Source organism: Harpegnathos saltator, unplaced genomic scaffold (genome assembly GCF_003227715.2).
Source record: "Harpegnathos saltator strain DR-91 unplaced genomic scaffold, Hsal_v8.6 scaffold467, whole genome shotgun sequence".
NCBI lineage: Eukaryota > Metazoa > Arthropoda > Insecta > Hymenoptera > Formicidae > Harpegnathos > Harpegnathos saltator.
The window spans coordinates 969,242-994,861 of NW_020230280.1; the positions used below are offsets into that span (position 1 = coordinate 969,242).

Below are 25,620 nucleotides of genomic sequence, written 5' to 3' on the forward strand. Positions count from 1 at the left end.
CTGGAAAATTATTTTCTCCGCAGCGAGCGCCGCGGGAGCTTTTCAGCCCGCTCCCTTTCGCCCGCTTTTTCTCCGGCGGATGAATCCAGAGATGAATTTAACGCGAGCCGCTGAATAAGAGCCGCTTTCACTTGCACGCTTTCGATTTTCGAGAGAGAATGCGCCGCGCCAGAAGTGGGAGGAGACGAAGCGCGGGGCCCATCAGATACCGGAGGAATTATTAATTAATTACGCACCTCGCAAGAGGTGATCTGATAATGCGGCATCGGCTTATTAATTACCCCTCCTCCCCCTCCCCTCCCCCCTCCTGTCCGCCCGTCAGCTCGGACTATACACTCGGTGTGATTAATCTCTAATACTGTGTGTATCAAGCTTCGTAATTAGACTTCTTCTAATAGCCGCTCGAAAGCGTAATGTTGCCACGTACGAATTAATTTAGCGCGCTCGGACGTCTCGAGAGAGCCGTAGCGCCGTGAATGCATACCCTTGCGCTGTTGATAATTTCCAATAGTTAATAACTTCCAATAGTTAGATATAATTCAGGGACACCGCATATTTGTTGGGTAACGCGCGCGACGGTCAGGTGAGTGCACGTGAATTTCGGACAGGAGATCACGATTTTCAGTGCAGAAACCGGCGCGAAAGCGCGACGTTGCGATCTCGACGGTGGAGAAAGCTGGGCGATGGTCGAGACACTCCGGCGTATTCGGCCGCGCGGACGTAACGAAAACGTAATTATCTCATTATTGCGTAAACAGGTATTTTTTCGAAGGACTCGGCGTACCGTAAAACTCGGGACGCATAACTGCTGATGCGATGCGATGCGATGCGATGCGATGCGATACGACGCGCCGCGATGCGATGCGATGCGATGCGATGGCGACGGCGATGGCGATGGTCGTAAATTGCATACACTGTGAACGATGCACTTCTGGCAAAAATGCCGCAGGGTTCGGTTACAGCGGCCGTGCGCTCACGCGCTCGCGCGCGCGCTAAAAAAGGACGAGACGAGCGGTTAGACGAAAGAACCCGAACGAGCCAGGGTCAATAACATACGTTTTGACTTCGGCTTCCTTTTTCTTCGCGAGATAATTCGAGGGCGGGCACGCAGCCTCCGGGCGAAGAATGCTCTTTCGTGCCGGCGACGCGGTTGCATATATCGTGTGCCTCTCGCGTCCGACGAGATACAATGACATTCAACTGCGCACCGTGACACGAGTAATTGCCCTCTCAATTATTGGCGGACGTAGCTGTGTACGTGCGGGCAAAATGAATAACACGATCGTTACTATATCGCAATTATTTACGATCGGGCTCCGAGGAGTCGCGGCGAAAAGATATGAATGACATTAAAGTACTATATAGCTATCGAGACGGACAAATCGTCGTGTTTTATTATCTTCTACTCGCGCGGCGGTCAACTCGCTCGAAACAATGACTCACGCGGCTTTCCGCGAATCACGAAATCACGTCTTTATGCGCCCCCCCCTCCCCTCCATCTCCCGACGGATCCGTCACGCGCTGTTTTTACGGATATTATGTACAGCGCGATCGTGCGACTTTCGCGAACGACGCAAACCGCACGTCGCCGGTCGGACGTGAGAGTGCGGACGAGATTTTTCTAATGTTCCGACGCTCCGATAATTCCAGAATAATGCTCAGTATACTCCTGAGCGCGTTTAAACACCAGACATGAACTTGCACTTATTAATATTCGCTGCCGCCAAGAATACTCGCTCGTTCGATCGTCGCGACCTGACACGCCTGTGTCTCGCGCGTATCCGCGCACATTCTTCATTTACCTCAGAACTCTCTCACTTAGTTTCTCTTATCGCCTCCGCGAATCTTTTCTCAGCTGCAGTGCGAGGGGAACTCCCGTGGGTCGGCGCGCGGTGCTCACAAGCGTCGGAGACATTTTGTTGCCCACGGTGTTTAATTAATATACAAAACGACCGGGGCGGGGATCGCAATTACAATACCTTGTCGAGCGTCCTCCGACGAAAATGAGCGTATCGAAGTATCCTTCAGTAGCACCCAGGTCGGGAGGGCGGGAGCGGGGCTGGAGAGGAGGGAGACGTGCGAGTCACGTAAACAATTGCTAAGAACCGTCGCAGGAATCTTGCTGAGTCAAGGAAGACAATTGTAACGTCGATATCCATAGTATTTCTCGCGTTTTGCGAGAGTGACGCGGCTGCATTGTTCCTCGAGGACGTGACTTCCTCGTGCCTTTGTAACTTCTCGCCACAAGTACCACGTCACACGTGCTGCGCCTCTCACACACGCGATACCACTTCGACGCCGCTTTCATTCGCGATTCTCGTTACGTCGCGGCGAAACGCAAAGAATCGCACGCGTAGGCGCGCGATAAACTCATTCGCGTCGATGCTGAGCGTGACAGTGATAACCATCAGCATTTTCGTTATCTCACTTTGTACCTCACTCGCCATCCTCGCTTCTCGTTTAATTAGCGTGCGGCGAGGCGGATTCCTGAATCCACCATGTACAGGCTGTTTCAGTCCGCGCTCCATACGATCTCCGCGACAACGCTAAAGACATCTCTCGAAAGTCGTGCTGCGACATAATTGATATTTACCAAAGCGCCGTGCGAGCGAGACGTTCGTAAAAACGCTCGTAATCTCCTAATGGGCATTTAGCGATTCTCCAAGTAACGCGTTCCCGCGCAGCGATCTTATCAATTAATGAAAGAGCAAGAAAATATGGACGCGCGTCGATCGGGCACTAATAAAGCCGATCTCCGAAAATATAAGAGCATCGCGGGCGTGATTTATCGCATTCGATTATCCATCGCTTCTAATGGCAATTAACCGTGTTCATTAAGAGATAACGTACTTTATTGGGGTATCTTTATTAGCGGCGATATTCATCGTGAGTTATACAGGGGAATGCGAGAAAAGTGCACAAACGAGCGTCCGCGAAGGGTCTCGCGTATGCGCACGCGCAGGTGTACGCTCATTATCGTGATACACGACATTGAGGCTACGGACTTTATATCATTCTCATTATAAAATTAAGATATTGGTGGACAGCGTGCGTATTTGTATAGCGCTTTATGATTCACCGCGTCCTGCAATTTATTTCAAACCGATCGCATTATCGGAATGACCCTCTTCTACGCCCTCCGATACAAGCCGCCCATTCGTTTCATCCTTTGCACCTGCTTTCTGCATGATTGCTCCTTGTAGTTGTTATCTTATTGTTGTTACCGCTAATAGGGTCAAGTGAGATAATTGAGGCCCCGGGGTTAATGGAATAATAAAATTATTTCTCGACGATGAGATCAATAGGCTCCCTCGTCGTTTCTCCTACTCTCGATTATTACATTATTATTATACATCGTTATTATTTTCCCAAAGCCATTTTCCTCCCACGAGGAGGAAACGAAGGTAACCGTCCGGGCGATTCCTCTCTTCCTTGAAAATTTCGCGAAAATCTCTCAAGAGCGAGGGACGGCTTGATTTTTTTACTTGAGATCCTTCTTGCCGAGTATCGCGGCTCACGCCCGCGACGTCCTTTATATCTTATTCCTTGGCCGTTGCGTCCCACGGCGGCTTGGCCCTCATTTATCGAAAGATACGTCGCCGACAGCCGAAAGTCCCCGATCGACAATCCGACAGACAGACAGACAGACAGACAGACAGACAGACAGACAGAGAGAAAGAGAGAGAGAGAGAAAGGGGCAAGGGGAGAAGCGGGGGGGAGGGAGGAGGGAGGGAGAAAGAGAAAGAGCAACGATCCTGCTGTTCCTGTTTCTGCGGTTCGCGCACCCGGGGCTGGGTGTGTGAGCTCGGAATGCGTTGAAACATTGCGGCCACGAGAGCGGCGGGATTAAATCTTGATGCATTGCCGTTATCCACGCGTGAATTTTTGCGCTCGTGCATTAAAGCCATGGCGAAAAAGTTATCAATTTATTGCGCGCGCCGCGTCGATACGCGATAGCGCTCGCGCGCGAGCGAGCGAGCGAGCGCGCTCGACCCTCCCGGCGAATTATTAATTGTCGGCCCGATCGCAATTGTTGTTCCAAACGAGTTCCCGCGTCCTCGGAGTTGTTCGCGTTGTATAACCACACTTATCGCGATCGGAGCCGCCGTCCGCGTCGGTGTCGTTAGGCGCATTTTTCAAAGCGTTACGTGTTGCGTCCCGGACATTCGCGCCTCACAATAACGCGGCGATTAAAACTCGCATTTTTGTGACGCAGCTCAATTTGTCTTTCCTTCGTCCACCGAGGATGTCGATTACCGAAAATAATGAAGAAACAGCCGGAATCGAAGCTGGAAACGAAACCGGCTTCGATGAAAGAATTTCGTTGATAAAAGAAAAGTTACAACTCTTCAAACACACAGATTGCCGTGAAAATTGCCCCGGCTTGAGATTCTCACCGCGTGTTGCGTAATTTCCCGTCGTCCCGCAGCGTGTCTCTGAAAAGCTATCCAAAAGAAAAAGTATTCTATTTGTAAAGTGATTTTTCCCATAATCTCATATTCTAAGCGAAGCCTTTTACAGGAAAAGGATTCCTCTTTCGATAAAGCGATTAAAGTGAACTATTCGTCTAAAATTCATTAGATATTATTCTGTTTTTTGCTCTTATTTCAAGAGGACCTCTTACATCAAGTACAATTTTTCTCTTGTACCAAGAAGAACGCTTATCGGTGCTTTTCTTTTTTCATCTGTTCACACAGAGATCGTCGCCGCATTTGTTTTATGGACAACGTCTAGAGCAAAGGAGAAAAGAAGAGAGATCGTTATTCAGTTTATATTGTTTTCCCGGTTGTTTCGTCATGAACGAAGTTCAGGCATTTTTGGAGAAAATTAACTTAAAAACATACTGGCTTGTATTTCTGCCGTAAATATATACATATATCCATTTATCATATCGCGTTGCACATCACATTAAATGCCATTTGGAGTGCTTAAAATTTATGTTTTTTCCTACTTTTCCAGCAGAAAGCTAAAGAAAAATTTAATTAGAATTTTTTCCGGACAGTTTCATAATATTAATTTTCTCTCCTTTCCTTATAAAGGTACGCGAACCAGTGAAAATAAGGTACAGTAAGAATAAATAATAATCCTCTTAAAGAAAGATTAAATAATTTGTGCATAAGAAGAGGAGATTTATATTAAAATAAGATTTGCATTATACATACAATTCCTCCAACTTTAAGAATCATGTGTTTACGATATTATCCACTTAATTTTAGAGGAATCCCCTTGAGGCCATATATAAAGGTAAAATCCTCTAAAATTTAAAAGATGATTCCGCTTATTCTGAAATTACTTTTTTTCGGGTGCTAGCGATTAGAAATTTCAACGGGTAATTCGGGCCAGCCGCGGCGACATTTGCATTCCTCGTGGTGTTTCGACATCCTCGCGGTCGGCTTGTTAGCCAGATAATAGTTTGCCGCGGAATCGGGCGCGCGTATTTATCCGAGCGACTCTCTCATCCCACAGCGGTGAGCAACTAATACGGTGAGCAAGCGATGAACAAACTAACGTGTCTCTCTATTGTGTTTGCGTGGCGATTACGTGATGTCATGACGCCGTGCGCGTTATTTTAAGCTTATCCATTCATGCTCGGCAGCCGAGCAATTTTACGAAAGATCGCCGCGCGTTCGGCGAGAGTTGAACGAGTGACGCGGGGAACATTCGCGACGGAGTTGACGAGAGTTCGACTGTGTTGAACGGACATTACTGCGTAACTAGCGTGGCACACACGTGACATCTGTAATGAAATCCTTTGGACGGAGGAGGATAAGAGCGGAATGACGAGCGGAACCGATGTGATTCCGCGCGCCGACGCGACGCGACGCGACGCGACGCCGATTGTACGCGCGGCCGCGCATCACGCACATTATTGCGCCAGATTATTTATTCGCGAGTGTTTATCGAGCGCGTGATATGGATCCTGCAGGAAGCAGTTCCGTGCGCGTTCGTACGCGCGTTTTACGCAATCGTACGTCACGCGATAGAGCGAGCCGCGCGAGCGAGCGCTGCGAGAGTGCGTGTCGCGCGGGGGGATCTCTCGGGATGCGTGCGGCGAGCCATTGTTGCGCTCTCGCGGCAGCTTATTAATATCAATGCGAACATCGGGTGCGGGCTTTGTTTGCAACGGCGCACAACACCGTGCTCTTTTCGCGGTATACTACGACGGCGCATAAGTCAGACCGATTGCTTCGACGCTCGGGACTAATAAGCGCGTCATTTTTTCTCGTTACCCGCGATTGAACTAGCGACGGCAATTTCGAAATAAAAGCGCGATCGGCGGAGATAAATTCTTCGCGCGGTAATCCCACGTAACGATACGTTCACGTCGCTCGCTCGAGAGTTACGTTACGGCGGCGCGGCGGCGCGGTCTTCTCCACATTCGCTCGACCGAGAGCCAAGCATGATCTTAATACGCGCGAGTCGAAAAAATCGCGCCCGTCGCGCCGCGCCGCGCCACGGAAACGCCACGCGGCGCGGCGCGGCGCGTCCAGACACCCCGCGCCGTACAGACAACAACCGTACAATTTTCCCCCGGACGAACGAGTACGCTGTTCCAGAGTAACAGCGAGCGCTATTAAATTATACGCGCATAATGTCATACGTCGCGGACCGCCACAGGATGCGGCGGTCTTCGCGCAAGGCCTTGCCCAACGGCGACCACGATTCTTCCCTGTCCGCTATCGTATACCTGTCATTGCACACGTAGAGACAAAGCGTCCGCCACTAATCGAGGACCGCTAAGCCGCCTTTCTTCGCCGCAGTTCGCCCGCGAAGCCGAGACTAACGACTGCCGCGAGATCCTTTTCCTCGAATAACGTCGGAGCATTTAGGACTCTCGTGTCCTTGCCCAACGCCCACGTGCGAACCTTTGTCTCGAGCGCGAGCTCGGAGTCGCGCGTCGTCAGGGGCACCGGCGACTGCCAATTGGTATCAGTTTCGGCGCACCAACTACTAACTCGTTTTACCTGGACCGGATCCGCAGGAGGCTCGACATTTTTGTTCAAAACAGAGATTAAATGCCACGCTTGCGCGTTAAGTGAATGCAATTAATGAATTATAACCGTGTTCTTCGTACATCTATCTGTTCGATTTAATTTCTTTTAATATGGTGGTCTCTTACTCGTGCCGTCTTACTTTGGAATTTCTGTTACTAATTTCACATATACTTCGAATTTTTTCTCGACGTCTCACGCAAATCGATATTGTATCGATGGGTCCTTGATTAAATGGGTCCGGTGACCCGTGAATAAATTAATAATAATAATAATCGCTGACGCATAAGTGATAAAGAAACCGCGAATTATCAGCAGCCACGGGGAGATTTCATTCCTATCATCCATCCCGAAATCTAGATTGGACTCCTGATTGGATCGCAGCGAGAATAAATTTTTCCCGCCCGGATATTTCGGAAGCTGGAGCGGCAAAATGCCCGAAGCGAATTTTCACGGTGCAAATCTGCACAGCTTTCAATATCAAATATCCGTAACCATCGGCGCATGTTTTTTTTCCGCTTGTTCTCTCCGATAAACCGGCGATTAAGCAGACACCCGATAATTCCGCGATACACGCGCGATGTAATCGGCACAGCGCGCGCCGCTTTTAATAACCGTGCGCGTAAAAATAAACGTCGATCGGTGCCGTCGGTGCATCGCCGTCGCTCTCGTTACGTATTATCGGAGCAATCGCGTCTACATCCACCGGGCGATGTGTATCAATCGCAGATTAATATCGGGACCGTGTCACGGGTACGCGTCGCATCGCGCATTCCTCGCAGCGCAAACGCGCGTTATCCGCGTTACGAAGCGGTCCCGGCCGCATGAAATTGAAAGTTAGCGTGGGCCGATAGCTACCGCCCAGACCGGTCCAAGTTTGCTCGTACATTAAGTCGGTGATCCGGCTCGAGGAAATATCATTGGCCTGCGTTCGTCGAGCGCTCCTTAGCGGGGGTACCGACGGGGGTGGAGATCGCTCGACGCGAGTCGAGTCGCGCAGACCGATATCGCGCGAAATAGCGTCTACCCGCGGGCGTTACAAAGAATGCAGACACTCGACTCGTTTCGCCTCGCGCAGTGAGGGAATGTATTTTCGCGATTTCCGCGGGCGGGAAAAAAAGGCGAGAAAGAGAGAGAGAGAGAGAGAGAGAGAGAGAGAGAGAGAGAGAGAGAGAGAGAGAGAGGGGGGGGAGAGAGGAGTTTGAGCAGCACGGCACGGCGCGAGTGTGTCTCGTAGCGCGTGGAATTTCCTCCGCGGCAAAAATCCGCGCGGGCAAATACCCGCGACGGGTTTCAGCTCCGTAAGTGGAAGCGCGCGGCGGCCGCTCGAGGTTCGTCGGTGTGCGATAAATTTTTACGCGCGACTTGACACATTAAGACCCTAGTTAGTTTCTCCGATCCGGGAAAGAGAGAGAGAGAGAGAGAGAGAGAGAGAGAAAGAGAGAGAGAGAGGAGGGGGGGGAAGAAACCGTCTTTCCCAATCGGTATTATAGTTACGACCACGATCCGGAATAGGACAGGCAATCGTCGGCCGGAGTTAGTTAACCGACGCTGTTGGCGCAACACTGACCCTGATTTAAATATTTACGAAGGCGGTATAGGCGCGCGCGCGCGCGCGCGCGTACGATCTCGACGAGAAGACGATTCCGCTCACGGATCGTCATCGGCCGGATACGAAGGCGTCGCGCGTAGCATCGCGCCGACGGAATTCCACTCGGCCGTGTCGAAGAGCGCGCTCGCTCTAGAATGCGATAATTGGTCGCGTCGTTGGCGCGGCTCCGTCGAGCATGAGCTCTGATGACAGCCGTTCGGTCGTTTTCCGATTGCAGGTCGCCGGACAATTATTGGACACGGAGTTCCAGCCGACGGTGACGGCGACGTGCAAAGGCGGCCACATGACGATCCGCGTCAACCTCAATCAGAGCTTCGTGGGCGCGGTTCATGCCCGGGATCATCGGACCCCGCAGTGCATGGTCTCAGGCAATGGCTCCACGCAGGCCACTTTGGGCATCAACCTATTCGCGGCCAACGATAGTCCCGAGTACTGCGGAGTCCTCGTGAACAACGTGAGTCTTTCCGCGATTATGGAAATCCGCAGGTCGAGCGGCCGGCGGCCCCCTGGCCGACGGAATCGTGAGAAACAGGGAGACGTTATGAACTCTCATCGGGGCTTTGAACAACTGCGCGGAAACACTTGCTGCGAATTTCGTGGGTGCGATTGTCCGGAGGATCGAAAGAAATCGGCGCAAATTTTGACGGGTGGGAAGAGGAATCCGCGTAGCGTCGCGCCATAGTTGTGAGGAAAATTCGTGGGACGGAATTTTGTGCAATTGTCCAGCCGTGCCTCGGGACGGTAGCTGAGGCACGGCCTCGACGGAGACGTATTGCGGTGAATTAATATTCGCGCCTATTTACGCGAGAAGCTTCAGGCAATTAATTGTTTTGAGGTTGTTGAGTATGTTAATTCGCTGCGTAGACGGCTGCGACCGCAGCGACGTCTCCGGCGGCGCGAGGCTAAGTCATACACGCGGAAATAACCATTTGCATTTGAATACTCCTCTTTCCGCGGAGATATTTGTTCCGCGAGTGTAACGCGCCAAGAGAGAGCCCGAGGAGAGCTCTCCCTGCAAAATCCTCCCCATTCAACTCGGATCCGCGAAAAATTCACGCCATCTTCGCCAGCGTCTCTCCCGCGCGAGTCGAGATTTATTTCAGGGACGCGAACGAACGAAAATCACTCAAACGCAACAAGCGTTTGCACGGCGAATGCGCCGCGTATGCCGCATTATCGTTCTCCGTTCTATGTACATAAGCGTGGTGACTTTGCAGCACACGGAAGAACGCTCCATTCCCATCGCTGTTAGGATACACAAGACCCTGGAACTGGCGGACGACAAGTTTTACGTCATCACGTGCGGGAAGGCGGGCTTCAAGAACGCCAAGTGAGTTACCACACTGATGAGACTAATGCGAGACGGGGAATAATTACCAGCGACAAATGGCCCGTAATTTTGCAATGCTCTGCCGAAGAGCTTGCGAAGACCACGTCGAGATACACACGTAAATTTACGGCGAAATGTCGCCGGCGAGGTTCGCGCGAAACGAGCGAACGTCAAACGTTGCCGAGCTGAAGAACCGCGCTTATTCGGCTCGTCGGCGTCGTCCGCGAGTAGGTGAGATTTTCATCAGCACGACGGGCTCATTGAAATGCGTAACAAACGGCGGCGTCGCGATGCCGCACTCGGCACCGCCTTATTTATGGACTGTTCGCGGCGGTATCGTGAATAATTGCCACGCGGTAGATTCTGCCAGACGCGCGGGAGATAGAAGTGACTACTCGCGCGGCAGCGCGGCTTGACACGCACGAACAGCGCGCTCTATCTAAACGGGAAATAGCGTTCGCGCGGCTTTTAATCGGTCATTAGCGGCCGCGCGCGCGCGCGCGTTTTCTAATCGGTCGTTGATATATTCGCCGTTCGATAGCACTCGGCCGTATTGATTTCCGCTCGCCGCCGATTGTACGCGCAGATTATTCGTCGGCTTATTATTTAGGGCCGAGAGCCCTCGCTCGAAGGGTGCCGCGCAGAAGAGTGCCGCGGATCGGGATACAATTAAGCACTTTCGCGGCAGGCGCCGTTATTACGCGCGGTGTCTCAATACTCCTGACGCCGCGCCGTCGCTGATAAATGGCGGTGCTCGCGAACACATGGCGCGAACACATCGATATTTCAACGAGCGAGACGTAACGCCGCGAGACGAGGAAATATCTCCGACCCGAAGACTTTCACAGAGTCGCCAGGTGCGACTGATACTTGTCAACCGCCGCGCCGCGCCGGCTACGGCGCTCCGACGCTTGAAATAACTTCGGACGCGTGTGTCGAAATGCGTTGCGCCAAGTTAGACACGTAACGAAATACTCCCCCCCGAGCGGACGATGCTGAAATTTAATTAGGCGCCCGGGAATTAGATAAATGGAGCGGCAAAGCGGCAAATTAACATGCCTGTGACGCCGCGGTTTACCGCAAGTCATTTTCTTATTCCGCGGTGCAAAACGCGGCCAACAATTGGTATGCGACTGTCGTCGGGCGAGATACCCGGCAAATAATAATTAGCTCCTTGGTCTGTGCGCACCTTTTGAATATCTTCTTGCCTTGTTCTTCTTTCTTTTTCTTATTAATCCACCGAGGCCACTTTGAAAGTCAGGACACGATTCTGTGCGGCTCGCGTAATTTTCTCGTCGACGTCGTATCATACGTACCGATTCGTCGACGACGTTCTTCCCTTTTCTCTTTCCCCGCGCTCTTGAATCACTCGTTCGCTCGCACTCGGATCGCTTCGATTGATCGATCGATCGATCGAGCAACCGAGCTAACTCGCTTCGCACGGCCGGTAATAAGGAAATATAGTACGGAACGCGCGCGTGAAGAAGCGCAAGCTCACGAGACAACGCTTTTTGCACAGAAATGAAACTTCGCTGGTTTCCCTGCGCCTCTTGGACGGAGGCGTCAGAGTGCAAGAAGCTGTATACGGTCACAACTATACGATGCGTGCCGAGATTTCACGCCCAGACGGTTCGTATTTTATATCCCATTCCACCGCCCGTGTTTATGTTCAGCCGATACGGACTAGTCCGTTAGCCATTTGCCGCGTGAGATCCTTCCGCCCGAGAAAGGAACTGTTTCGTTGAAACAATTCAATTTGCAGGAATGTACGGGATTCGAGTCAAAAATTGCGTTGCGTTCAACAAGCTCAATTCCAGCGTGCCGCTCATAGACGACAAAGGGTAAGCCGAGCGCAACAATTTTTCCACATATTGCGCACTCTAATTAAGACTGGCTTTTCTTCTTTCAATATTCATTTGCTCATCTTGCGTGCATTTTAGCGTTATGTTAAATTTAAGCAATCGAGTGCTCACATATCATGTGACGATGTCACTCGAGTCACGCCAAAAGATGTATTTAATTGCTCGAATATAACGACACCGAGATGTGTAAGTGGATATAATCACAGGATAGAATATCATATTCCGTAATTTCCGTGAGAGACGTAGATCTTAAGGTGATACAATTGATAATAATGTCGAGGCGAGCTTCTCTTTACGACAATATAAGTTTTCGTCCGGAAAGACCAGATCGAGCGGCGTGCAAGCAGTATTTTCATTAAAACTTCAGCCACTGCCAAGTTCTTTATTGCATAAAACGACAGAATCCCCAGGCTTCTCCGTTTACTCGTTATAAGTTTTCTCTTTTGTCAAAGCGGCTTTATAGAACTCGGCAGATAGCACGCTCTCGGCCGGGAGAGAAGTTAAAATTAGTTGTAATTCTATTTTCATCGCTAAGATCAGCGGAAAAGGCACGCTGCTTGAACGTTGCGTTGAACTCTCGTTAGCTCGTTATCGCGACACCTCGCGGAGTAATTTTTGCGATTTATTTCTATCGCGCAGCTGCCCCGTGAGGGCTCTGGTGATGACGAAATTCATATACGATCGGAGCACCGGCATGGCGGATGCCACATTGTTCTCGATGTTCCGGTTTTCCGACAGCTCAGAGGTGCATTTCCAATGCGACATCGCAGTGTGCAGAGGTAAAGTGATCCGGTGAATGATTTCCCATCAGCGAATTCCGTCGCGAAAGTAGGTTATAAAATGCCATTCAACTTGTGCGATTCGTCGCTACGCGTTGTCGCTGCGGCACGTAGCTGTTCCCGTTCCCGTTTGATAAGAGGAACAGCTTTTTATGCAGAAAAAAAAAATAGACGAAAGAAACGATCCTCTCAGAATAGAGATAGTCTTCGCGATAACGCGATAATGAACCAAGAGCTACCGATAGATCGCTAGAGAATAATTATCCAATGAACGTTATCCTTTCTCTCGTTTCGGCTTGAATCTCTTTTATCCTCTCGCGAATTGCGTCGACACCTTCCGCGAGAACTCGCGCTGCTGCGATTCAATCGTTAGCGTCAGCAAAAACTCGACCGTAACTTTTCTCGCCCGCCGCATAACAAATAGTGCAAATTTCCATGCTCAGGAAGCTGCGGCATCCCCATTTGTGAAGGAGACAAAGAGGAGCTGATAAAGGGTGGCTCCTCCACTAACGGGCAGAGTGTTAGTGGCGAAGAGGGAGTGCTGCTCGCCGGGACGAGTGTTTTTGTTCTCAAGCCGGGCGAACAACGAGGTGCGTATGTCTTGCACTATCGGCGTAATTAATCGTTATCGTTACGCACACATCATCATAGTTATCGGCACGGCGCTATTAATTTTGACCGAGTGCCATTGTCGTGTGAAAAGAAACAGTCGTCGGTCTTCCTCTCCTCCGCACGTGGCAGCCTGACTCATCGACGTAAAGCGAGGATCGGGACTCGATAAAGAGATCAATGAGAGCGGTCGGATTGGATGTTAGCGGTCGGAAGAAGCCGTCGTGGCGATACTCTGTAGTTTTGACGTGCCGTCGTGACATGAAAAGTATAGAGAGCCACGAGTCGAGAATGCGTGCGAGCTTCTTCCTTCCCACCCTTCTTCCGTACTCGTTGCTTCGCTTCTCTCGCACATATCCCCTTTACGTCTTCTTTTCGCGCGTCGCAACATGCTCGCCGTCCCGACTTCGTCATCCCGACGTGCGTCTGGATGTCGCTTCTTGCGGACATGCAAATCTACCCCCCTTGGGGCTGTCGCCAAATTACAATGCGTACTCAGACGTGACACGAGTAGTTTTATTCCGCGCTTGCGACTCTTTCCCTCGTCCGACCCTGCCGAATAACACCATCATTTTCAATACGCCTTCCGCCGCTCTTCGGCGCAACTCGCCCGTCTCTCAGCGAAGAACTCACACGCGTTGAAATTAATCGGATCAAGCCACGATACGAGCACGAAACGGAACACTTTCTCACGTCGTTTGGTCCCGTTAATTGATGCATCGCCGTTAGAGGCAAGACGACGCGGTGTGAGCTCGCAGAGCGATGAAAATTAACGAAAATTCCTCGCGAATCGCTCGAGCATTGTCCACGTCGGGCCCCACCGGGCTCGACCGGGGCGAGAATCGCCGCCCGGTTTTCCACTCGCCCAACGCGCGCGATCGCTCGATTCGCTCGTTGAACCGTCCACCACTTGCAAAACGCAAAACGCGTTTTACCTCTATCGTCGCGCGACGCGCCGCGGAGAAATCGAAGTTCCGCTGACGCAATCGAATTACCCTGGTCGACGCGGTGTTTCCGTTTTCACGGCGCGAGGCGCCTGTGTAAATGCGCGGGTACACGCGCGCGATTGTCGTGCGAGATGCGAAAGTTACACGGTAGTTTCTGCATTCGCAGTTGTACAAACACTGCACGATGACGGCAGCGTGCACCCGCTGTGGCTGCTGTGGCTCGCGGTCGCGCTCGGGATATTATTCCTCATCATGCTCATTATCAACATATTCCTGTGTTCGGCGATGACCTGCAGCTGCACCCGGACCGACATCATCGAGAAGGAGCCGTCGATCATCGAGGATTACGACCCGTACCGCAGCTGGCACGGTTCTCAATACGGGTCGAGGTTTGACTTAATTACCTCTCTAACAGCGAATCGCGCGCCGACAAAGTATCTCTATTAATCGCCTCGGCGAGACGTACGATCGCGCGAGGATAGCGCAACCGCGCGCGCGCGCGCACGCGAGCGATTTGAACCCTCGCCGCGCCGCGCCGCGCCGCGCCGCGAGTCGATTATCGATAAGACGCGACGTATCCGCCGGGATACGCCGGATCGAACGACGTTCGAACGGCCCCCGCGCTCTTCATGCTGCTTTTTCGCGCAGCACGGGCTGCGCTCCGTGTAAGTTAACAGAGAAACAGAGCGAGCGAGCAGGAAAGAACGCGCGCGCGCGAGAGAGAGAATCCCCGCGGGTATCGATCGTGAACTTTCTACAAAGTATCGCGCTGGAACGCAACGCGGTCACAAAAGATGGCAATTAATATAGCCGGGATCGCCCGTGCGCGATGTATGCGATGGCGTGTGTGCTTGAACGGAACCCCTTTCTTCTGTCCAGGTATTCGTTAAACGGCAAGCAGGGCTACGCCTCCGGGGGATCCACCATGAACTCCACGAGGTCGATATCGACCAACAGCGATCACTACGCGATAGTGCACTCTCGACCGGGCAGCAGATATTCCGGCCCCGGCCAGAAGCACCATCACCATCACAGAGGACCGCCGTCCAACATCGGCTCGCACTACTCTGGGAAATGATGGCCGCCTTAGCTTCGTTTATCGAATGAATCTAGAACTCACTCTCTCTCTCTCTCTCTCTCTCTCTCTTCGTTGTCTTCATTAACGTTTACTTTCATTCATCATACGAATTCGTACGCGTCGCTGCTGCGGCACTCATACGATCGCACGAGTCGCGGGCGTTCGGTTTTCGAGCGCGAAATTACCGACGCATCTCGAAGGAGACTCTGCTGGCCGTCGAGGCGACGTTCAACGACGTATCGACGTTTTCTTGAGCTCGTGTCGCTCGACCGACGGATCCCTCGTGGTGTCTACCGCAATCGTGCGTGAATCGTTTACACTCCGTCGCTTTGATATTCGCATGCAATCGATTCGTAATAAATGGCGTAGAAGAGTGACGCATTCGTGATTGACGGCCTGAAAATATTATGCAATAACAGTGCAATAGCAACATGTGCGTTTTATGTAACGCGAGGATACGCAGAGGATCAAGAAAATGTCGATACATGAGATCCGATACCTCAGTAACGACGTTGATTTAAGCTTCGCGACAATCCGAAGTTCATGCCTCGAGAGAATAGAATTATGTCATGCTCCGATTATCATACTGTGTATTCGTTATTTGTCCCACGGGACATTTTACTCGATAATCTCGCGTCTTGTTGACGATATTAATATCAGCGGCAATAAGCAATGTGATTAATTCGGGACCAAGTATATTAACGAAATAAAACTCTCTATACGTCAGCACGATTATTATTATATATATATATATACATATATATATATATATATATATATAAAAAACACTGCATGCATCTCTATACGTCGAAACTTTTATACCTAGCCTTATGATTCGTCAGACGATTCTCGCGCTTGGACACTGCGTATGTATCATATAATAATATAATAGTCATCAACTATAGGCACACACTAGCATCTACGAAACTGCGGAATATTCTGCGGATCTTAATTAAGATATGACTAGTTAAATGCTTTTTGTACATAAATCCATTAATCGAAAGACAAGACGTGTGGCCTTTTATTTCTGCCGCCCGAACACGCGCTTCGCGACCTGATCGCGCGCGGGAATGCACCGCACCACATCCTTCGTCCTTCGAACGTAGTTTTTTATCCAATGAGAAATGACGCGCCGTGGCCACGTTCTCATTATTCATGTCGAAGGCGCGTTTCGCAAGTTTTTTTCTGTTCGTTTCCTACAACAACGTTGCCGCTTTCCGCGCGCTTGCTCGATAATAACAATTCGATTACAGATCTCTCGCCTGCGGCGGTTGCGCTCGCGCCTTCTCACTGCTGTTTATTTTATTATGAAACGGTTCGCGCTTCATTACTGGTCAGCGCCCGTGATTCCGAATTGCTCGGCTAATTTACTAATTACTTGCTCATGCGGTTATGTATACGTACGTGTGTGTATTATTTTTCTCTTTTCCTAGAAGCCTTTTTTTTTTCAGTCTAGAAAGAGACTAATGTAACGTTCATCTTGGCGTAGCGTCATAATTTTGCGGTGATATGACAAGAATAATGTTGCCCACCCGCACTTGCCGAGCGAGAATACCGTTATTCCACCGTCATCAACGCTAATCACGATAATTCCCATTACCCCCGGCTGCATCTCGTTTTCGTTCTCATTTTTCCGGAGGCTTTTTCTCATTACTTTCGTAACTAACTACCTCCGTGACCTTCCGACTTACCTTCTTTTTTATCCTGAACGCACCCTGACTATGTCGGGTATGTCGGAATAATTATATCCTCTTTGTAAAACACGCTTATTACAGCCAAGTTGCCAAGTACAAATTGGACGGCTTTTATACTGCGGGAACTCGGAGTGTGTGCGTTCACGTGAGAACCGCGAAGAACGTATTTCTCGAAAAGGCTTTCTCCAGGAGAAGCAACGACGACGACGACGACGACGACGACGGTGCGGGAACGTATTATAACGTGCGGGGAATCGGAATACTTTTAAAAACGATTTATTAAAAATACACTTTTAGAATAAAATACGATCGAGTGACTCGCGGTAGCAGGCTCGCATGCGCGCCTGCACGAGTGTGTGTAACTCTCGCTTAAATATTCTATTATATAAAACACGAAAACTCATTTGCTTACGAATGGTAACTGCCGATATGTGTACGGGTTTAGTTATGTGAGATAATTATACAGGGGGGAGGGGGGGGGGAGAGAGAGAGAGAGAGAGAGGAAGAACTGATATTACTAGCTACAGGAATACTGGGAAATCTTCAGTATTACAATATTTACAACAACAACGGTTGATGATTCCTGCTGGAAAAGTCAATCAGAGTGACGGCAATTGCGACATTACGCTCGTTATACATGCGACACTGCCGTGCTTTCGAACAGTGTGTAATCGCTCGCGTCGTCGCTTCTTCGTGATTTCATCGTACCTATCAGACAACAAATTACCTTATCTTTGACGATTCGGTAGTAATCGTATTGGATCAACTATTCTCAAAGTGTCGTACATACTAAATTAATGCGATTACCTTCTGTGCGCGCAACAATGCGCGCGTATCGCGATTCACTTTCGCGAACCGAGGATGAATTATCTCGGCTCGAGTATCCTCCACTGCTTGCACTGTCTGCTAATGTCTTGGAACCGTGATTGATCGTCGAATTTCGGATTCGTTCGTGAGAGGAAACGCAGAACCGCAGAACGCGCTCGCGCTGCGATTAACTAAACGGCAGATGCGTGCTGCCTCAGCTTGCAAACACTATTCTTACTTAAGAGTAGAAACTGAGAGTATTAAAATAGCGCATGGTTGCTATCCCGCAAAGTCATTATCCGTATCTGTTCGAGCAGACTGACGTCACAGCCGATCGTTGACGATCGCTTCGGCCGAGACATGTACTTGCCGCAAACTCGCTTCCCTTAAATCGTGTCGCGTCGCCTCAAATCTTGGTCTAGCGAGTGTCGAAGCGCCAGAAGCGAACGGCCGACTCGAGAAAGCAACAATTAACAACTGAAGCGCACGTACAAAAAAAAAGTTGCAGTGAAAAGACCGAAAATTTCAGCTGGCACTTTTTCCTAATCGTAAACATTCGCGAGAACGTCATATACGATACGTTCCTTCGCATCTGACATATAAGTAAACTTTTATAAGTTTTTAAATAATTATTTCATGCTAAGATCTGCGATCTATTATAATTACGAAAATTGAACAATAATCACGGTCGGCACAAAGTGCCGTTCTGCCGTTGCGACGTCGCTAACCGAACAAGCTGAAAAATCTCGCGCATCTCTTCTGGACTGAGAGCCATCGAATCGCATTCGTTGGCGGATTGGTTGGACGATTGTGCTACTGAGTGTTTCGTGTTTCGCTGATACCGACGAGCGTATCTATTAAAAATTGAATCGGGATTTTATCTACAGTTACAAAGCACGACGTACGCGCGCACTCGTGTGCGATCATCTCGTATCCATGTGTAATATTGTATATATGGACTTGGGTGTGTATGCTAGTTGTGTGTATATGTGTGTATATGATCGAATGTGTTAAGCGTTAATTGTGAGTTGCGTATAAACGTAGAGTATTTTCCATAGAAAATGGAGGCACCATGAATAAACGTACAGCTATTGTCGCGCCGTGTGAATGACGCGTGGTATTAACGATAACGTGTGTCAGCCTACCTACAATTGAATAGTCACGGCATTTAATTGGAGGAGGGGCCAGATTCGAAAGAGAAAGGAAGAGAAAGACACAGATGGAGAGAGAGAGAGAGAGAGAGAGAGAGAGAGAGAGAGAGAGAGAAACATGGATTAAAGATAAAAAAATAAATAGCGTGCTAACGTATGAATTTCTATGCTGGTGTCGAAATTGTCTCGACATCTTCTTAGATATCTTCCGGACCGTCGAGAGGCAATTCTACCCTGATATTTCCGTTTAACTTTTAACGCAAGTCTTAATTAATAATTTCATGTGGGCTGTTCAGAGGCTGGCGAATTTACTCCCTAACTAGAAGGTTGTTTCAGTAGCCTGGATCTGTCGAGGGAAATCCACTGCCGCCTGCAATCGATATTACTGACGTATTCTAACATCGTGGATATCGACGAGTACTTTCCGTCGTTTATTCTTACGAACGAAAACTTATTGCAACTTCTCCGGCCACAGGGAAACGAACGAACGAACGACAAAGCGTTTGATGAAGAAGAAATGACAAAGATGACAGAAAGCGATCGACTGCTCGGAGAAAATGGAGCGAAGACATTCGCAAGAAATGAAGAGCCGAGAATGCTAATGACTCAAATAAATATTACTTCTCTATATTCACGCGAAAGGTGAATTTTTATTCCCCCCGTACGTGTGTCTTTTGCACTGGCTGATGTGACGAGAGGATTTTCGAGTCATCTCAAAAGTCGTGGATTCCACGATCGCGCAGATCCAACCTCCTCGAAGAAAACATTACTCTAATGATAATAATCCATCGTTTTCGAACCGCCGTCACGATGAAAACTTCTCCGACGGTCGTGGATCTCTTCCTCTCTTATACACGCTACCTACCTACCTACCTACCTACCTGTCCCATTACTCCCACATTAATATCTCGTTAACTGTAGTGACTATTTCTACATTATTTACAACATTGCCAACGTTAATCAGAAACATACGTTCGTACGTTTCCTGAGCTGAGATGCTTCACTCGTCATAACGGGGTTCGCGGGGGTTCGCGCCATCCCGTGATTCCCATACAGCGTGAATATCTCCAACGAGATTTCTCCGAGTGTGTGTCTCTTCGCTCGCCCAAATGACGAGGCGAAGGGGTCTCACTCATGCGCTCGATCGGGAGACAAATCGCCATGATTGCATTGCGCAATCGCACGTATACCTGAATATCCGCGCTCTACGGGATTCGCAGCGGGCGGTCAGCTGCTTTCAAAATAACAAGAGGGGTAAAACTCGCAACATAAGTGGCACAGTGGCGGGTGAAGCATCTGGAACACAATAAATTATCGAGTGCCGCCAACGTGAAGTCATCATCGTCTCTGTGAACGTTCGTCTTCTCGCGACGTCCAGCGGGACGTCGATCGCCTCTCGTTGATCCATCGCCTCGCGAGTCTCTCCTCAGCATCCGCCCATCGGTTTCCTTCGCGCTTCGTCCACACCCGCCTTCGATCCCGATCTCGCGAGGCAACGGGTCGACATCCTTCGGATTCTCCTCGGCCCCGATCGATCGTCCTCGATGTCTCAGCCCGGACACGCCCTCGAGGACGGTCGGTCAGGTCGAGGAGCTCAGAAAACAAAAGGGAGAAAAAAATATTACAAGCTCGCGCGCTACTTTACAGGAATATTCTACAAGTATCGTATGGACTTTGGAGCGTCTCTCGGTCTCTCCGAGCCGGTTGCTCGCACATTCGCGCATCAGTGGAACGCGGAGTCCAGCGACAGCGGCGGCGTGATGGGTGGCAAATGGTCACCGCAGGTCGGGAAGTTGGGCGGTATCGGCGGCAGGTCCCCGTGCGTCCCCACGTGCAGGATCAGATTCATACCGATCAGTATGTGGAACAGGAAGTGGCAATGGAACAGCCAGTATCCTGCGGAGGAAGCATCGCCCGGCGTTATCGCTGTTTGTGCGGTGTTTTAACGCGACGCGATTGACGGCACTGCCGTCAATCGCGCTTTTCTACGTTAATGGTCGCTGCGACCATTTTCTCCTTTTCCGCCAAGATTCCCAGTCGTTCGCTCGTAAAATCGCGAGAAGACACGTCGTGGATGGTTTTAAGCGACTTTACCGGAGACTTTTCTCGTTCAGCGGAGGGAATACTAATAGCTCGCCGCGTTCAACGAGATATTTACGCGATACAAGTATCAACCAACCTGGCCGAGAAGGCCCGGGCGATCCGCGGTCGGTAGGGAGCGCCCGTTATAGTTGTAACATTTTACACACGGTCCGAAGTGAAATAATCGGCGTATGCAGATGCGCCTCGCAAACTTTTGCAATTACGCGAGCAGCCGCGAGCGGAAGCAGTTTGCATCTCATCAGACTGCCGCGAGCGTGCGCGCCCGCAAAAAGTTAGTTCACTATTGTCGCGGTTAACTTACCCGGATTATCCGCACGGAACCGGAAAATGACGTAGCCGTTGTTGGGGACCGCGATAGTGTCCTTAGCGGGGGGCAAGTTGAACTGTCTGTGCAAGAGACCGCGTTTGTCGAGGTCCAAGGCGTGCTTCAGGTTGATCTTTTTCACGTTCTTATCGGGAGAACGACCGATACCGACCACATTGAACGCGTATCCGTGCAAGTGGAAGGGATGCGACAGATTTGGCTGTTGTACTGTAATCGTAGACAAAGGTCGATAACGATAACGATGTTTAGCAATGGATGCTTTCTCGGACTGACACGATCTCAAAACGCGAGATCGAATATTCGACTGACAAATCTGAGAAACGTATTTCTTCTCGCACAGTCAGCGTCGTCGAAAATTTGTTTGTTCCAGAACTCTTGTTTCCTCAAACTCAAATCTCTCCTTGAGATGTATTTTTCAGTTTAATCCGATCCGAACGATCTCGAACGCAAAGAAATGATGGATCATATTAAATATTGTCGTCGCGATAACGCGACGTTGGAGCAAAGACAGATCCGCGGCACATACCTTCGTCGACGAGAACCACCTCGACGACCGCATTATGCGGAATGTCGACCTGATGCGTGCACATGCAGTTGGCACCGCAATCGGCCGGTCTGTTATCACCGTTGCAGAATTGTTCAGGTGGAATGTCATCGATTTGCGAGAGCGGAGGCGCCGGAGGGAACGTGAACGAGATCTCGTCAACGAGAGAAATTACATGGTCGCCGGTCGGCGCAACTGCAAACACATCCAAGTCGCACCATGAGCTATGAACCGCGCTGTGAACCCTCGAGGGAACTTTGAGATCGCGCTATACTTCGCATTACATATTGCGCGGTCGATTTGTCGACACGGAGATATGGCTTCATCGAATGAACGAGCGAAGATGCAGGGATACGTTGATTGCGCGGTGAATCTAACAAGAACAGTTCTTCTCCTTGTATAAGTGAAATTCCTTGAATTTTTGCGATGTGCTTTGTTCCGAAATAAACGCCTCTTAACGTATGGCTCGCGTTCTCCGTGATACTCCCCCCATCGAAGCTCTCTCTAATTGCTTTGTGGAAAAAATTCTACCATTTATAACGGACATATTTGAAGCGGTGTGCTTCACGATGTACGGCCTCGTGTAATTCCCGCTGCTTCGAGCATCGGCGAATCATGTTGCGTGCAACGTGCGCGATCGTATCCCTTCTTGAGCATATTGCAACTCTCGGAGCGTACCCGGGGGATGTCGGACGAAAATCAAACGCAATCATCGCGTGGCGCATTCGCCTCTCCTCAGCGGATTAAACCGCCTATTATGCTTATTAGCGCGTTCTTACCGAGGAAGCGATTGTAGGTCTGCGGTTGGAAGACCTCTTCTGGTCTGTAGAACAGGAAGCGGAACGGCAAGAAGATTTTCACGTCAGGGCGTTGTTGAAGGATACCTTGATCAATGTGTCGGGCGTTTTTCAATTGACTCACGCAAATTGCATCCTGGCGTGGTCGGTTGCAAATGGCATCCAGAGGATTCAGGACCTGAGGAGAGAACGCTCGAAAATTTCTTCCTTCTTAAGCTTCGTGCTTAACGGCGCGCGAACGCCGTCCGTTCATTATTCTCAGAAACATTTTGCGACTTAACAGCGAGGAGTTTTGGTTGTATACTGTGAGAGATGTATTATAACTGACGTGAAAATATATTTGCGTCCATTCTTGGAAACCTGGGCTCGGAACTCTTCATAATAAATGTTTTCTCGAGTTAACATCGTCTTCTAAATTTTTCTTTTTCTTTTCAACAAAGGATATCTCCGGCCGCTAAAAAAGTAGTGTAACGCCTAATAGGGAAAGCTCTTTCTTGTCTTCTTGACGCGTGACGTTTCCAAGTGCCAAACTCGTTTTTCCTTCTATAGCTGATAAGGATCAAGAGAGTTCCTATTTTATCGATTGAAAATAACACTCTGATTCCTTCTTGTCACATTTACGTACATTTGACGTTTCGTTATCAAGTCACGTTGACATTTCGACATCTCTCTTATGTTTTGAAGAGTGCGCGTAATGATAATCAGATAATTCATTCAGTTCGCACTCTGACTTTCTTTCGCTTACAACATTCGAACAGATGGCAGCGCATGTCACAACGAAGCTTCTCATAAAGCTTTGATATTAAAGCGTGATATTTTTTCGTGCAAATTTCGTGCGGAAGGTTTGATTGTATTTTTCAAGCTCTATCGCGTAAGCAGATATTCTTAATGTAAAAAATAGATGCATGCTTACGACGCCTTGCGGTAGACCAAAGTCATACGTAGGTGGCGCCGTAGAAGGTTGATAAGGACCACGAGCGTATCGCAGGATAGCTAGTTGCTGGGCTCGAGGAATTCCACATTCTCCGAGCGATCGCAGTTGGATCCAATAAGCGCCGACCTGCTGGTCGGCATTTATGACGAAATCGTAACGTTCACCTGACGAGGGAATGTAAAACTTTAAACGATGATATATATTTGGCGCGAGAGCGATGAAATAAAAAATCTTGATCACTCTCTTTTTTCGCAAAAGTGCGTGTGCGTGTGCGTGTCAAGTAATCTTCCTTGATAGACAGACTTTTTCGGATTTGTTATCTCAAACGCGTCATTCATTTTTGCGTTCGATTATTCTTCTGTTTAACTTGAATGAAAGGAGTGGCAACTTTACCCGAGAAGGAAATTATGGTGTTAACTTGTACTGGATGCACCGCTTCACCATCAGTGGCGATAATGGTGAGGGTGTGACCCTCGACAGTAACTTGAGCAGGGCACACTGATCCGTACGAGTTGATCAGTCGGAATCGGTAACGACGCCCCGGAGTCACCGTGAACACTTCGAGGGGCGTGTTCGTCATAAAACCGGTGTTAGGATCCTGCAATAAATGGTATGAGCTGTGCTGAGAAATGAAAAGCCCCGATGCGCGATCGTAGCGCGATTGATCGGCAAATCATGTAATGGATTGTGCAGCGAATTTATCGTCCGAGGAAAGTGAAATCTTGTTCGCGAGGTTTTATATATATTTGAAACTTTTCTCAAATTCTGTCATCTCGCCGCAATAACTGATGCGGCAACAGGATATTTCTGGATACTTCCGGAAATGATCCCGTCGCGAATCATATCAATCGCAGCGTAGCTGGTCTTGTTTGTTGCAACGTCCCGTTAAATAGTATTCGTTTCCTTTTTGTTCAAAGTTAATATCCCCCGATCAACGTACCCTAAATTGACCCTTTCCGTTGATCAACACGCTCTCAGGCGCTTGACCAGTGTTGACCGCGAGGCGACCAGGATAACGCTCGATAGCGCTCTCGTGGAACCAGTCGCTGATGAGTATCACGTGCGTGGTCAAATCGTAATCGTACAGATTGCTGTTGGGATCCTTGCTCGGTGGCTGTCGAATTATTATGCTTCCGTAAAGACCGTCGATCTTTTGCATGCCGGTGTGAGCGTGCCAGAAATGCGTGCCCTCGTTGCCCGCCGTCCACTGATATCTTTACACACCGTACAAGCATTTTATACCTTATAAATTGTCAAATATCATTATGCATATTGGATCCACGCATTTGTCGCGCACAAAATGTTGCTTCAGTTGGGAAGTTTGAATTTTCAAAGCGCCTTTGAGCAAAAATATTTCGGAAATCTATCATTGAACATCACGTCGAGATCTTATGTAAAATTTCTTCAATCGTATCTCTCTGCTTCTCTCGAAATTTCAACCAAACCAGTTTCAGCAGGTGAGCTCGAGGGAGTATCATTAATTGAAAGATCCGTGAGAGTGCTCTTTACGCGAGAACAAATTTGATCCTTTTTAAGATCACTCCAGATCACCCCGTTTTGTACCTGAACGTGTTACCCTCCTGAATGGGACACTGCGTCACGTAAGGCACACCGTCGTAATATTGAGATCCCCGTTGCCAGACACCGTGCCAGTGAAGTGTGACTTCCATTCCCTCCATGTGATTTTCCACGTCGACCACGACTTTGTCGCCCTGGCACACCTGGATGCTCGGTCCGGGGATCATTCTGTTCGCAGTCAGGATACCGCGCTCCACACCGTCCGCCAGGACGCATTGACACTCGCTCCACACGGAGTTGGTTGCGTTCGGTGTGCATACCTGACACGCTCTGAAAATTAGCGGCAACTTTGCACCGACACTGACCAGGGGAGTTGGGCAAACGACTTTTCACGAGTGCGCGGTAGCCTAATCCACCGGCCGCTTTCTGCTACCGAGAACTATAACGCCTCTCGCGAAGAAACGAGAGAAGCAGCCGAGAATTCCGACGTCCGTCGGCGAAACGTCTACTTTTCTCAGCTCAGAAAGACATTCTTCCG

General features: G+C 49.5%; 2 protein-coding genes across 6 annotated transcripts in view; one reads left to right on the forward strand and one right to left on the reverse strand.

Annotated features, from left to right (window-relative positions):
- LOC105185000 (uncharacterized) overlaps positions 1–16,217 on the forward strand; it is a 32,195-nt gene extending 15,978 nt beyond the window's left edge. For 2 of the 3 annotated variants that reach the window (XM_011144182.3, XM_025302033.1), the window contains exons 2-9: positions 8,822–9,058; positions 9,822–9,934; positions 11,454–11,563; positions 11,697–11,775; positions 12,436–12,575; positions 13,019–13,165; positions 14,298–14,520; positions 15,011–16,217. In XM_011144182.3, the coding sequence (XP_011142484.1) occupies positions 8,822–9,058; positions 9,822–9,934; positions 11,454–11,563; positions 11,697–11,775; positions 12,436–12,575; positions 13,019–13,165; positions 14,298–14,520; positions 15,011–15,209 (1,248 nt within the window). In that variant the 3' untranslated portion in view covers positions 15,210–16,217. The remainder of the gene's footprint in view (positions 1–8,821; positions 9,059–9,821; positions 9,935–11,453; positions 11,564–11,696; positions 11,776–12,435; positions 12,576–13,018; positions 13,166–14,297; positions 14,521–15,010) is intronic. The other variant, XM_011144183.3, reaches the window with a different exon arrangement.
- A 946-nt stretch (positions 16,218–17,163) lies between these two features.
- LOC105184999 (laccase-5) overlaps positions 17,164–25,620 on the reverse strand; it is a 55,100-nt gene continuing 46,643 nt past the window's right edge. For all 3 annotated transcript variants that reach the window (XM_011144181.3, XM_011144180.3, XM_011144179.3), the window contains exons 3-10: positions 25,128–25,412; positions 24,505–24,778; positions 23,958–24,162; positions 23,544–23,728; positions 22,613–22,808; positions 21,816–22,028; positions 21,266–21,496; positions 17,164–20,757 (exon numbers count right to left, since the gene is read on the reverse strand). In XM_011144181.3, the coding sequence (XP_011142483.1) occupies positions 20,585–20,757; positions 21,266–21,496; positions 21,816–22,028; positions 22,613–22,808; positions 23,544–23,728; positions 23,958–24,162; positions 24,505–24,778; positions 25,128–25,412 (1,762 nt within the window). In that variant the 3' untranslated portion in view covers positions 17,164–20,584. The remainder of the gene's footprint in view (positions 20,758–21,265; positions 21,497–21,815; positions 22,029–22,612; positions 22,809–23,543; positions 23,729–23,957; positions 24,163–24,504; positions 24,779–25,127; positions 25,413–25,620) is intronic.